This window comes from Lissotriton helveticus, chromosome 4_1 (assembly GCF_964261635.1).
Source record: "Lissotriton helveticus chromosome 4_1, aLisHel1.1, whole genome shotgun sequence".
NCBI classification, from domain to species: domain Eukaryota; kingdom Metazoa; phylum Chordata; class Amphibia; order Caudata; family Salamandridae; genus Lissotriton; species Lissotriton helveticus.
In genome coordinates, this window is record NC_136063.1 from 958,803,636 (window position 1) to 958,815,774 (window position 12,139).

The following is a 12,139-nucleotide window of genomic DNA, read 5'->3' on the forward strand; positions in this document are numbered from 1 at the left end:
CTGAGAGTCTGCTCCATACAATCCGTGTGATATATCGGGCTCCTGATGGCAGCGCACAAGCGACTGATGTCGATCGAGCCTCCAGACCTCTCAGATCGGGTCTACCGCTCCTCCAGGGTCGCCGGGGACTCCTGCGACCTGCTCCGGTTAGGCCCAAGACCAGGGCCTCCATTTTCGCGGCCTGCTGCGCCGCAATGGCCAGTCCCCGTCGTCACTCCCAGGAAATGTCGCCGCCGCCAGCTAGCGGGTCTGGGTGCAGGGCAGCACTCAGCCACCGCCGTCCGCCAGCATACCCCACGTTTGGAGCCCCTCCAGAGCTCCGTCAGCAGATCACTGTGGTCGCCCTCTCGCAGCTCGGTGGGAAGGCGGTGCAGCCTCGGGCGGGACTCTGCTCTCTCTCCGGCAGGGGAGCTCAGGTGACCGGAGCCCGCCTAAGTTGAGATCGCTGCTTTCTCCAGCGGTACTGGGAATATCTTAATGCTTAGGGGGTGGAAAAGCGTTATTTAGGGGTTGAAGTGGGTTCAGGGCCGGGGAGCCTCATGATCCAACTTCTGGTTAGGTCGCCATCTTGGCCACGCCCCCCTACCGGCTATCTTAAAGGAATTCGGTACTTAGGGGACCTGTTTCAAGGGGGACATTTAGTCTCCTTTACTGACCTACAGAATAATTTTGGTTTACCAAAAAATTATTTTTACAAATTTCTTCAAATCCGTAGTTTCCTACAGACTGTAGGGTCAGTATCAGAACATCAAATTATTAAAATTCCTCTTATTGAAAGCATGGCGGAAAAAACATCCATCGGCCAATTCTACTCCTTTCTGATTCAAGAATTTTCAGATGATATGGATAGCTGTCAAATGAAATGGGCAACTAAGCTTGAGATACCCGAAACTAATATTCCTGAATCCATCATGTTGGCCAATCGAGTCCTCATTACAGGAATGATGCGCTCACAGCACTTTATGGCTATACAGGACCTATATTATACTCCCAGGAAGATCTCTAAATGGAACTCGACCACAGGGACAAAATGTAATAGGTGTGGTCAATTTGCCGCTGATGCGGTACACATGTTTTTTTCTTGCCCCAAACTTTCTGAATTCTTTTCTCTTATTGAACAGTTTTTGTTTGTAATTTTGGGGCGTCCGATCAGCATAACCGGCCAGCTGGTAATAACCGGGTGTGGTCTGGGAAATGTGGGTCAGCCTAGCCCAGGGCTACAAGATGTTTTATTTTTATTTACATGGCTGTAATACGGGCTTGTATTACAAGAGATTGGATCAATCCCGACCCGCCCTCTTTTTTTAGCTGGCTCAAAAAATTATTATTGATGTATAATTTGGAATTTGCTATTTATAAAACTAAAGGAATCAGGAAGAAGGCTATGGGAGCAAAAATGTGGGCACCTATTACCGAATGGATTTAGGAAATGTTATAGACTTTATGTATATTTTTTTGCTTCCTTTTGCTGTTCTGATGGAATTATTCTTTTTTTTTTCTCTGTAATACCGGAAACGTGTGGCTTTGTATACTCTGTTTTTCCTTGCAAAAAAATAATAGAATCCTCTAATTCCCCAGACCCCAGTCCCTCTAGCTCAGCTCTAGGCACCAGCACTAGTTGTCCCCATCTGCCTCGATCAGACCATGCTTTGTGAACCTGGACGCTGGCCTGGCACTATTGAACAATAGGGCAGGTCCCAAACAAGTGGTGCTATTCGGAATTAGGGAAGGCACTGGAAGCGCTAGCCACTAAGGTATTAGCACCTTTGTACAGAGCAAGGTCAAGGCAAGGTCGAGGATTCCAGTGTCTGCTTTTAACTCTCTTATTTGTCTTGATTTCTCAAAGGAGTGGACCTTGTACATGTCTTGAAAGTTTTGCGTATTCACGCTATATACACTTGTTAATTCACTTTCGTGATGTTTGCCTAATTTCTACGGCACTGTGCACATACACCTGGTGGAGTCATTTGTTCTATTGTTGTGTACTTCACATGAATGTTTTAAATTACCAGGGTGTCTTTGCACAAAACATCAAAGAGGACACCACAGGGATATTTGCTGCCTAGCTCCAGCGCAGGCACCCTTGCACCATGTTGCAAGAGAGTGCGCTGCTGGGGTGTAATTTATATATTTATTTATTTATATAGGGACACCTTCCTGCACATAAACAATATTTACATGTGATTTGCTGTTTTTGAAAGAGCAAAATATGAGGAGAATTAAAACATTTCACCCCTTTTCACCTGGTTAAGATCAGGTATTTCCTGGCCTTATTGTTGGCACTGCCCATAAATTGTAGATATGGGGCAGTGTCAAAAAGCAAAGGGTGTGCAGCGGAACTGCCACAGCAACATCCATTTTTCAGGCCCTTTGTCGCAGCAGACTGCTGCGGTAAGGGACATATTTACAAGGTGCCGTTAAGCCACGTTACGTGGTTTAAAGCCTCCTCGTAAATAATTGGGTTGAGAGCAACGCCACCGGAGCGTCAGAAAAAGTGGCCCTGTGGTGTTAAGGGATTGTAAATATGCCCCCGTGTCTCCAAGGGTATTTTGTTTTCAACAAACAAATATCCTCGGAGTCCAGGTCCTCAAAGAAAAATATATATTTGGTATGCAACCGAAACATGGCAAGTTTCTTTAAACTAAAAAAGTCCTTATTTTCAGATGTCATCAACAGTGTGTGTGTGCTTCACTGATGATGTAGTGTTGATAAATTCTGCTTTGGCATTTGTTGGTGAGGAGAGTATGAATGGGCTGCTGCTGGAGCACGGTGATGCCGATTACAAGGCAGTACAGCATTCATGTGGCAACACAGCTGGCTTCAGATCGGTGTCCTGGACTGGACAATGTGAGGCTAGGGCTCCAGAGCAATCTTAAAGACACGAAGGTCTACTCCATTTCACCCGTTCGATGTAGGCCTGCAGTATAGAATGGCATAACTATTTACAATTTAAGAAGAAAATAAGAAACCTACACTTCAAGTTCGCTTAATAGCCAGGAAAAAATGTTCCAGAAAACGGAAAGCTCATCGACTAGACACATGTGGAGTAGGAATTAATGAAAGCAAAGTTTTTTTCAGAGTGAAGTTCCTGTTGGTAGTTTTTTTAACTTGTTTATGACATGAAGCAGTCAAGCTTTTGCCATTTTCACATTACTTTCTTCGCTTTACTGTCCATATTTTACAGCATGCCTTTAACGAGGGGCCTAAATGAGTGTTCTAGTGGGCTGGCATCACCTTTGCCCCACCCCATCAAGTGTTCCTTATGGAAAATGCTCATTTGGCAACCCTAGTGGTGAGTCTCTGTACTTTTTATGATTGGCAGGTCGATGACATCTTAGGGGAAGGCAGCGATGATAGCGACAGTGAAAAAAAGAAGACCGAGGAAGAAGAGCCACAGAGCAGCACTGTTGAAAGTGTAGGAACAAAAATAGAACAGAGACCTGGATCAACTTCGAGCGAAGGAAGCCTGACAGGTAGCGTGCCCAGGTAGGAGTTTTTCATATTTACAGCTCTCTAAAAATGACTGTTCTGTCACACCTCACGGAGGACGAGTCCATTGTGAAAATGTCATTTCCCACTTTACCTCTATTGTAATTGTTGTACATGTTTATCTTAAGTTATTTTGTTCAAAGAGGCAAGTGGAGGTAAGTTGACTGGTTCGAATAGCAGCAGAGTACTGATTTGATATATAATTCTGAGCTATCAAAACAAGGATCGACTGTTGAGTTATTTGCCGGAGAATGGCTGGCATTCATCTGAGAAATGAACTGTCATTCTGTGTTTGCAATAAAATACATAGGACCTGAATCCTTTCAGTTTCTTCTGCCTGTGCTGTGAAACCAGCTAACAATGTCAGCCTGTTATGTGAGTGCAGGGATAGCGTGAAGGGAGTTGATATGTGAATGCATGTGTGTCTACATGTCCAACCCACTCATGGGTAATTTGAGCCTTGCAAGGTACTGGCGGGATGCTTTTATAACTGTTCTCGGTTTAACTCAAACAGACTTTAACAGATAACTCCAAAACCGGTCTAAGGAAATGTTTGGCCCATAATGGCTTGTGCAGTTGTAGGTTGAACTTTGTGCCAAGGGAGAACTTGCCATGTTTGGGCCAGAATGTGTTTTGAGCAAATAAACGCTTAAAATGCCATTAAAGTATCTGATGTGGACTTGAACCAGCTATCTGTTTGGCTGGCAACCTGAAGACGCATCTAAAGCATGCTATACCTGATTGAGTGACTATTGGAACTGGTGGTCCATCAGTGTATATGTAAATAAGGGTACCTTGAAAAACGGGTTGACAGTAAATATTCATGGAGGCCTGAATGTCCAATGGTAAGCAGGTCTGCAGTTCCTGCAGGTATTGAAGGAGCCTCCATTGCTAATGTCTGTTGCCAGGAAACGCTTGAACGGTGGTAATGCTAAACACAGGTTTGGCTCTGCTTTTTGAAGTCCAAGAGGATAAGTTGTGAGCACCCTTAGCAGTAAAAGGAGACTGGTTTGTATCCAACAGGCAGTTTTAAATGTTATCCTGTCTTTCAAGTAGCAATGGAGTTACTGTTTGGCGTTTTGGTCTGTGTGCTATTTTCTTATCTCTCTCATACCAAACAAACTGCATTTTTTACCATCTACAGCCTGAGGGTTTGTGTCTTGGGATTGACCAGACTAATTTATTTGGTGTAGTCAAGATGCACCCACTTGGTTTTGTTGAATGTCATGGTAATGTTTTCTTCAGATTACATGGTTGTAAGAAGCAGCTGTTGAGAGCTAGGCTGCTTTGAGATTGAAGAGTCCTGTCGGTTCACAAGAGCCATAACATGTTTTAGATTTTTAGCCATTGGCAAAGTGAGATCGAAAAGTTTGGGAAGTGAAATATAATAAAGATGCTGTCTGCCATTGAGGCCTAAAGTTGCAGCCGCAGTTTTAAATCTGTTATGGTGGACTTTGTTTGCCCGCATCCAAGCCTTTACCTTCCCTGTGCATTGTTGGAGGGGTATACAACTTGGGGGGTGTACCTCAGATTGCCGGTCGCCTAAGACTGACCCATCTTGGATCTTGCAGAGGATGTTCAATAAAGGCCACATAAGCATGGAGGTAGGTTACTAGGGGAGACCATAGAGGGATCCTGCCAGAGACGGAATTCATCACAAACACAGAAGAGCCCAACTTTACTTGCTTTTCCCTTCTTTCTAAGAAAGCGGACACAAGACTTTGCCACATTTGACAACCTTTTTGTTTAGGACAGAGTGTTTTACAGTGCCAAGTGTAGCTATAATAGTCAGTGTAACTAACTGTACAGCATGACCCTCTTCAACCAATTGGATGCCATAATTTCGAACTTGAGCCGGGCAGTGTTGCTTTCTGGGTCTAAACCGCGATGAAATGGAAAGTAGCCGGAATGAAGCTGGATGGAGGGAGGGGGGTGTGGAATGACTGCAATTGTACCTCAACATTCTCAAGAGGTCTGGCCACTGCTTGAGATGTGGTGTCAGGATGGAAATTGCAAAGTGCGTGTTCATAGATATAGGTTTCTTTATTTTGGAAGTACTGAAGACTGGCTTAGAATAAGAGGTTTTGAAGAGCAACATATTTCGATGTACCAGGTTTTGTATTAATCATGCACATTGCATGTTGTTTTGTCAATACAGAACAAATTGTTTGTTACAAAGACTTTGTGAATTGACAGTTAGGCATGGAGTCGATTGGAGGCAGCTCTATGATGCACAGTATTGATTTTAACCTCTTCACAAGCCACTGAAATCGAAAATGATCTGAAAATAGAATGAATCCTAAATGCGGCTACTGAATTCCACACTTTCATGACATTATGCTTTTTAAAACATTCCTGAATTATATATGAATTTGCGGGCCCCTAAGCATGGAGGTAGGTCTATTTCATTAACTAAAATCTGCTGCCTATAGATGTTGTTCTCCTGCGATGTTAACTGGCATGACCTATCAAGGATGGTGGCTGCTAAAGTATAGATTGCCCAGCGTGCTATTTTCAATAGTTGTAAGCTTGCTGTTGTCATATATATTATATTTTGTTAGAGGACCCAGGAACCTTTTTGGAAACCTTCAGTGCCTTTATCCCGAGATCAACCAAGAAATAAAGTTCTGCAATAATTACTTTGGTGCACCATTTGATCTAAATATACATTTAAGTGCTGATTCCATGGTCACCTAAACACCCTTCTCCCTCTGCATAGTTCCCAAGACTCAAGTATGGCAATGGGCTTTCAAACATTTTCAATTCAGTGCTCTGTGGCATCCTTATAAATCCCTTCTACACAAAAGAGACTTATTTGTTTGCTCTTGCTACACCATTTTGAAAGGCTTCCGGTCAGCTCATCGTTGCCTTGGGAAAATCATAATAGCCAGAGAGATCACTTTTTAAAATTTGAGGTATTTAATTTCCTCCTAATTGTTAGTTGCTGTCCCAGTGGACACTTTGAAACCTAACACCATCGGTGCTCATGACGAGCTCAGCCCGTCACAAGGCACGGTGGCGCTGTGCTCATGACGAGCTGTGCTCGTCATGACCCGCGCGGCACTCACAAGCGGGGATAATTCCCCTGCTGTGCTGAGCGTTCCACGCAAACGGGTGCGGTCATGACGAGCTCAGCTCGTCATGAGCACAGCGCCACCGTGCAGCGTGACGAGCTGAACTCGTCACAAGCACTGTGGCGCTGCGCGCACCCCCCTCCCCCCAAGGGGTTAAAACTGCTGTTTTCCTTTCACCATCAAGATCTAAAATGTCCACCCTAGAAAGAGGTCGTTCTCAGACGACCACATTTTTTTCAGCACTTTTGTGCTACCGAGGCAACATGGCTAATCACTCAGTTGCTTAGTTAAGGAATGAAAGAGAGTAAGAGAGTTGGTATTTTCGGAAGCATAGTCTTCCACACATACCCAGCGCCAGTGGGAAACAAATCCAGCGCCCCTCCTTTCCAGGCATATGAGAAGTATTCAGGGCGAATAATGTAGGCGCCTTGAACACTGCCCAGTGACCAGCACGACCCTTGTGGATTGAGCTTTGTTGCTACACACATCCTTTGGGATCAGTCTGTGAAGTTTTTCTGCCTTTGGCTTCTTGCCGATAGATTAAAAAAAACAACGTATCAAGGACTTTAAAGTGGCAGCAGAAATTGCTTAGGAAAAGGTAACATCTGAAATTGACATAAGGTCTTGGGAGCCTTGTAACCTCACATGTCTAAAACTTCTATAAGAGCAAAGCATGTCAGGTGAATGTATTTTATTTTTATTTTTTGGTAGCAGTTGTTCACTTTCCACTGCTGCTGGAGCGTCCGTTTTGGGCTGTGCAAATTTATCTAACTTTGTTTGGTGCGTCACTTTGTTTCCTGACATCATCGATAGCTGGGTATTCACACTATGACTGTGCACCACGCCTCGCGTGGGCACCCACTCCAGAGTTAATTTGCATCATGAGGGGCTTTCCTCAGTTTGTATCAATTAGGTTCAATTCCTTTTGTAAAAACGTGCAGTATGAACTACTGTAAAATCGGTGCTGCTCCTGAAGGCTTTTCTCTGAGGAAAAGGCTGATGCTATTTTTGAGCAACATGCTGTCAATTTAAAATGTTTATATCCAAGAAGATAACCTTTCAGATGTTAAGGTATGTCTGTCTTCCTTTCACATCCCAGTGAAATAATTGTCTAACAGCAATGATAAGGGGTAATACTAGGCAGGCATAACAAGTCTACTAATAGACAACAAACAATTGTGTTTAATACCAACCCTGGAGGATCAGTCCAATTTAATGATGAAAACGCTCATAAGGCTATATTCAGATATGGTGGGAAAAGGGAACATTAAATCAAAGATCCTCAACTTTCTCAGGAGATGTCGGACGCCCAGTTGTATGAGGGAAGCATTCCGTGGCAGGAAGACCGATTCAACCCAGATTTCAGATTGTCTGAGCAATACATGCACATTCAGCTACTGCGTTTGAAAGTGACATGAATTGCCAGGAGATTGTACCAATAGAAAACAGTGTACGTAGCTTAGTGCTGGCTGTTGTATAAATGTTCACCTTGTTGCTGGGGGCCTTCTTGGAGGGCGAACCAACAGGGCGTTACTTCAGTATGCAATAACATTCTTATATAGACCCTGGCAACAATATGTTTGAGGTATGTGTGCTGTAGATAAACATGCTTTGCATACTCCTGCCATCTAGGGTTGGGTATTTCTGGCATAGATGGAAATTGGACTACTACAATCACTGGTTTGCTGAACCCATGTCAGCCTAAAACATTGCATGTGAAGTCTTCTCTGCACCCTCCAAATAGCTGTATTCCGTCCAGATATTATCCAACAAGTAAATCAAGAAAGAGATGTTAAGAGACCAGTATCAAAAACATTATCTCAAAGATGTTGATTTAGAAACCATTGAGTATCCCGACCTGCAGCTTTTAGAACAAAATGCATGTTGTTAACTTTTTTGTTTTTGGCTATGCTTGGACCAAGCAAAAATATTAGAGGTGGCTCTGCGTCACAGAGAGACATGTTTGGGATAAACACGCTGATGGTGAAGTAAGTGATAGAAGTACATCGTGGGATAAGGAAATTGAAAGGGTTGGGTATCCAGTTGAGAGAGCTGAAAGTCGCAGCCGAATGGTAGCTTTGTTCAATCACGGTTGAGGGTTGTGACTCGCATTGTTGAGAGAGCGCAAACTGACTTAAATGTATGAGTACATCACACTTACCTGTAGTAAGCACAAATCATGAGGAGAAATGCCATGAGTGCTAATAGTATCTGCAATTATATTCTAAATGTATAGCTAATGTAGGGATTTAAGTAGAAGTGGAACTAATACAGAAATGTGTGACATTATATGACTTTATTAGACGTGATTATTTCTGAATCCATGTCGTGTAGCTGTTAAAATGTAAGATGGTATGTGGTTAAACGCAGAATGTGGTAGGCCTCAGGGCCAGAGCTAAAAGGGAAGGTGTTTCTTTTCACGACACAGATTGTATTAATGTTTTGGTCAGCGCATTAAATGGGCCATGATTTATAGAGATGTTTACTAAATAATAGAATAAGAATATTAACATGTTTTAATTAATGAAGAAGTTGAATGCTATAATCATGATGAGAAATATTGTAGGCCTGAAATGTTTTAACGTTGATTTGCACGTACATGTCTGGGCTGAGAAATGTTGCAGGCCTTTTCTTTGGAAGTCTATGAGAGTTGGGTTCGTGGCTACAGATATCTGTCTGCAAAGGAAGAGGGGGGATCCAATTATAAATGAATGAATAGAGGTCTGTTCAGTAGACGGCCTAGACATGGAGGAGGGTTCCGGAATGTTTGAGGGGTATCAGCGGGCCGGAGAAGAGTCTGAGAAGCAAGGTCAACTCTAACGTATGAGGCCCAATACAAAGCATCATGGAAAAAGCCAGGAGCTACACCACGTGAGGGGCGTCTCGCAAGGGGCGTCTCAAATGTTGTTGACTGTTTTGTATTAGGGACAGCACCCCTGGGTGGAGTTAGAGCAGAGACCTGAGGACCCTTTAGAGAGCGGATGGGTAGGCAGAGAGGGGTCATGACTGGAGAACTATAGGTTTTCACCAAGAGACTTAGAGTGGGTGACTTCCCTTGGGGGTCATTCACTGCTGACACCTTTGTTAGGTTGGGACTTGGTTAAGTAGGGATACCATCTAGAGCAGGGTAGGGACAGCCTAACCTTTGCGTTTTACTCCAACCTAAATGAAGGAGAGATATGCGTCTATGCTGATAGCTTTATTATTCTTAGAACTTGTGTTAGTGATTTCTGTTGCTCGTCTGAGGGCTTTCCGAGAGCACATGTATGTAATTGGACCTGTGTATCTCGTGAATCTCATTCTGAGATGCCTGTATTTGCAGCTTATCATATCTTTACAATAAACTTTTGAAAGCTAGAAGTTGTTTGTGATCTTTGGGAGTAGAGTCCTTTATTGGGTGAACTAGCTTGGAAATAGGTGCACTTTCTTTCCTCACAGACAGGCAACAAAGGTTCAGTCGACCAGATCGAGGTTTGGATCAATAGATATAAGGTATCGATCAAAATCTCGCCCTTTCAGTTGGTAGCAGAGGATGGTTGCCTTCTTGAGGACGGTGACCTAGGCCAGGTTAGCTTACCCCAAGGCCCCTAGAGATCGATGATCGGAAGAACAGCCCGCTGAAGAAGATCCGGATGACGTGAGACAGAAAAAGCAGCAGTATCGGTCGAGAGTGAGTATAAAGGGTTATGCGTGTTAGATTGCGGTGTTTTGTATTGTATCTATGTTGTAATGTCTGGCGGAGTTGAATGTCTGTAGAGTGACTGTGGAACAGGTTGTGAGCGCGCGCAACCGGTGGAAATCTTAAGTTCAAGGAGAGCTTAAGTGGTTCGGGTGTATCGGACACCCAGAGTAATTGTCAACTAGTGTGAAGGGGGTCATGAGGTACCATTGATCACCCGAGAGACCGAGATAGGGGGAACGTAAGAGTGAGTGCGTGAGTAACGGACGCTGGTCGGAAGTTACTGTGTGTGTAAGCAACCTATCAGAGAGACGATAGACATCTCGTCAGTTGTGTTGACAATTACAGATAGACTGTGGACGTACAGTCGAGAGAAGTGACCGCTTGGTCGGAAGTAGTCATTTTTCGGTGTATGAATGGGACGCATGCATAACCGGGAGACGAGTTGAGAAAGGAGGGGTGCTGCTGCGAAGCGGAGAAAAGTGACGTCAGGTGGTGTCGCGCAGTGATTGGCCGACCGGAGAAAGACCGCGCTGCGATAGGCCAAGCTAGCAAAGCCGCGACAGGATTGGTGGATTGTCATCAGGAAGTAAACAGAGTAGCGAGGCTGGATATTGTGCGCATAATTATGAAGTGTTTTAAATGGCTGAAAGCGGTGTTTAAAAGAGAGAAGCGGGGATCGTATGAAGGGGAAGAAGCCCCGCCAGAGGGTACGCCAGCTCGTTATATGGCAGTGAATGTTGGGCTGCATACGATCCTTTGGATTTCAGAGTGGAGTAAGATTACTGAAGGAAATGAGGAACTGACGTTCCCGAAGTACGGGACGTTCAGATTAGAGGTGTTACATCGATTAAAATCAGTCATGACCTCAACGAGACCCTTGCCTAGACCGACCCAGTTTGAAGCTCTTGAAGCATGGATTAGGGCAGCGCATGAAAAGAATATGAACAGACGACAAGAAAGGGTGAAACGATCGGTAAGGGCAGTGCAGGATGCCAGGTGGGATGCGGATGCTAAAAGATGGAGAGTGCATAACCTGGAAATAAATAAACTGTACCCAGTGTTAGAGGTGCCTGTAAATAAAAGCCCCATAGAAGAAGATGATGAGAGCGAAACAGAGGACAGCCTGATAAACAGATTATTGACAGACAGGCCACCCCCGTATAATAGAGCAGGGGGAGAGGTCGAGCATACTGAAGGAGAAAAGGGGAGCAATGCAGGAGAGCATAGACCGCTTCCCAGTTCAGAGTGGGATCCTGAGCCAAAGAAAGAGCTGTCCCAGCCTAGTCAGGTGCAACAGGTAGTCGGGAGGTTTGTGGTACAAAGAGCGCCGGAAACGGAAAGCGCCACATCCTACGCATTACCTGATGCACTACAGGTACCTGTTACCATAGGTCCTATAATATCGATATATGACCAAGAGAGGGCAAGAGGGGAAGAACGGGTACGGAAGGAAAGAGAAAGAGCAGAGAAGGCAAGAAGGAACGATACGATCAATTCCCCAAGTCAGATGCCGATACCCAGAGAGTGGAGCACCCCGATGCACACAGCAGGGGACCCAGGAGGAGATCCTGGGGGCCCTAGATGGCCAGTAGATCTGAGGGGATCTGGACGAAAATCCTTTCAAGAGCTAAATGAGTACATGAAGCAGTGGGATGAGGCAGTGAAGGCTCAAAAGAACATCAATGCTGCGGAAGCTGAAAGGGAAAGTCAGGACAGCCGAGCTCGGACTCACTGCGGGGCTGGGGAGAGCAGCCCGGAGTGGGACTGTAGAGGGAGTAGGGGAGTCACCCATTGGGCCCGGAGAGGAGATGGAACAGACCTGGAAAACAGGGGCCCCGGGAGTGAAGGGGTGGCGCGCCCAATACTCAGTGAAGGGGAGAGGAGAGCGCAAGAG

General features: G+C 44.8%; 1 protein-coding gene across 1 annotated transcript in view; it reads left to right on the top strand.

Annotated features, from left to right (window-relative positions):
* CTDP1 (CTD phosphatase subunit 1) overlaps positions 1–12,139 on the top strand; it is an 826,403-nt gene that overhangs the window by 563,616 nt on the left and 250,648 nt on the right. Inside the window, exon 12 of the mRNA XM_078687575.1 lies at positions 3,323–3,486. Coding sequence (XP_078543701.1) covers positions 3,323–3,486 — 164 coding nt within the window. The remainder of the gene's footprint in view (positions 1–3,322; positions 3,487–12,139) is intronic.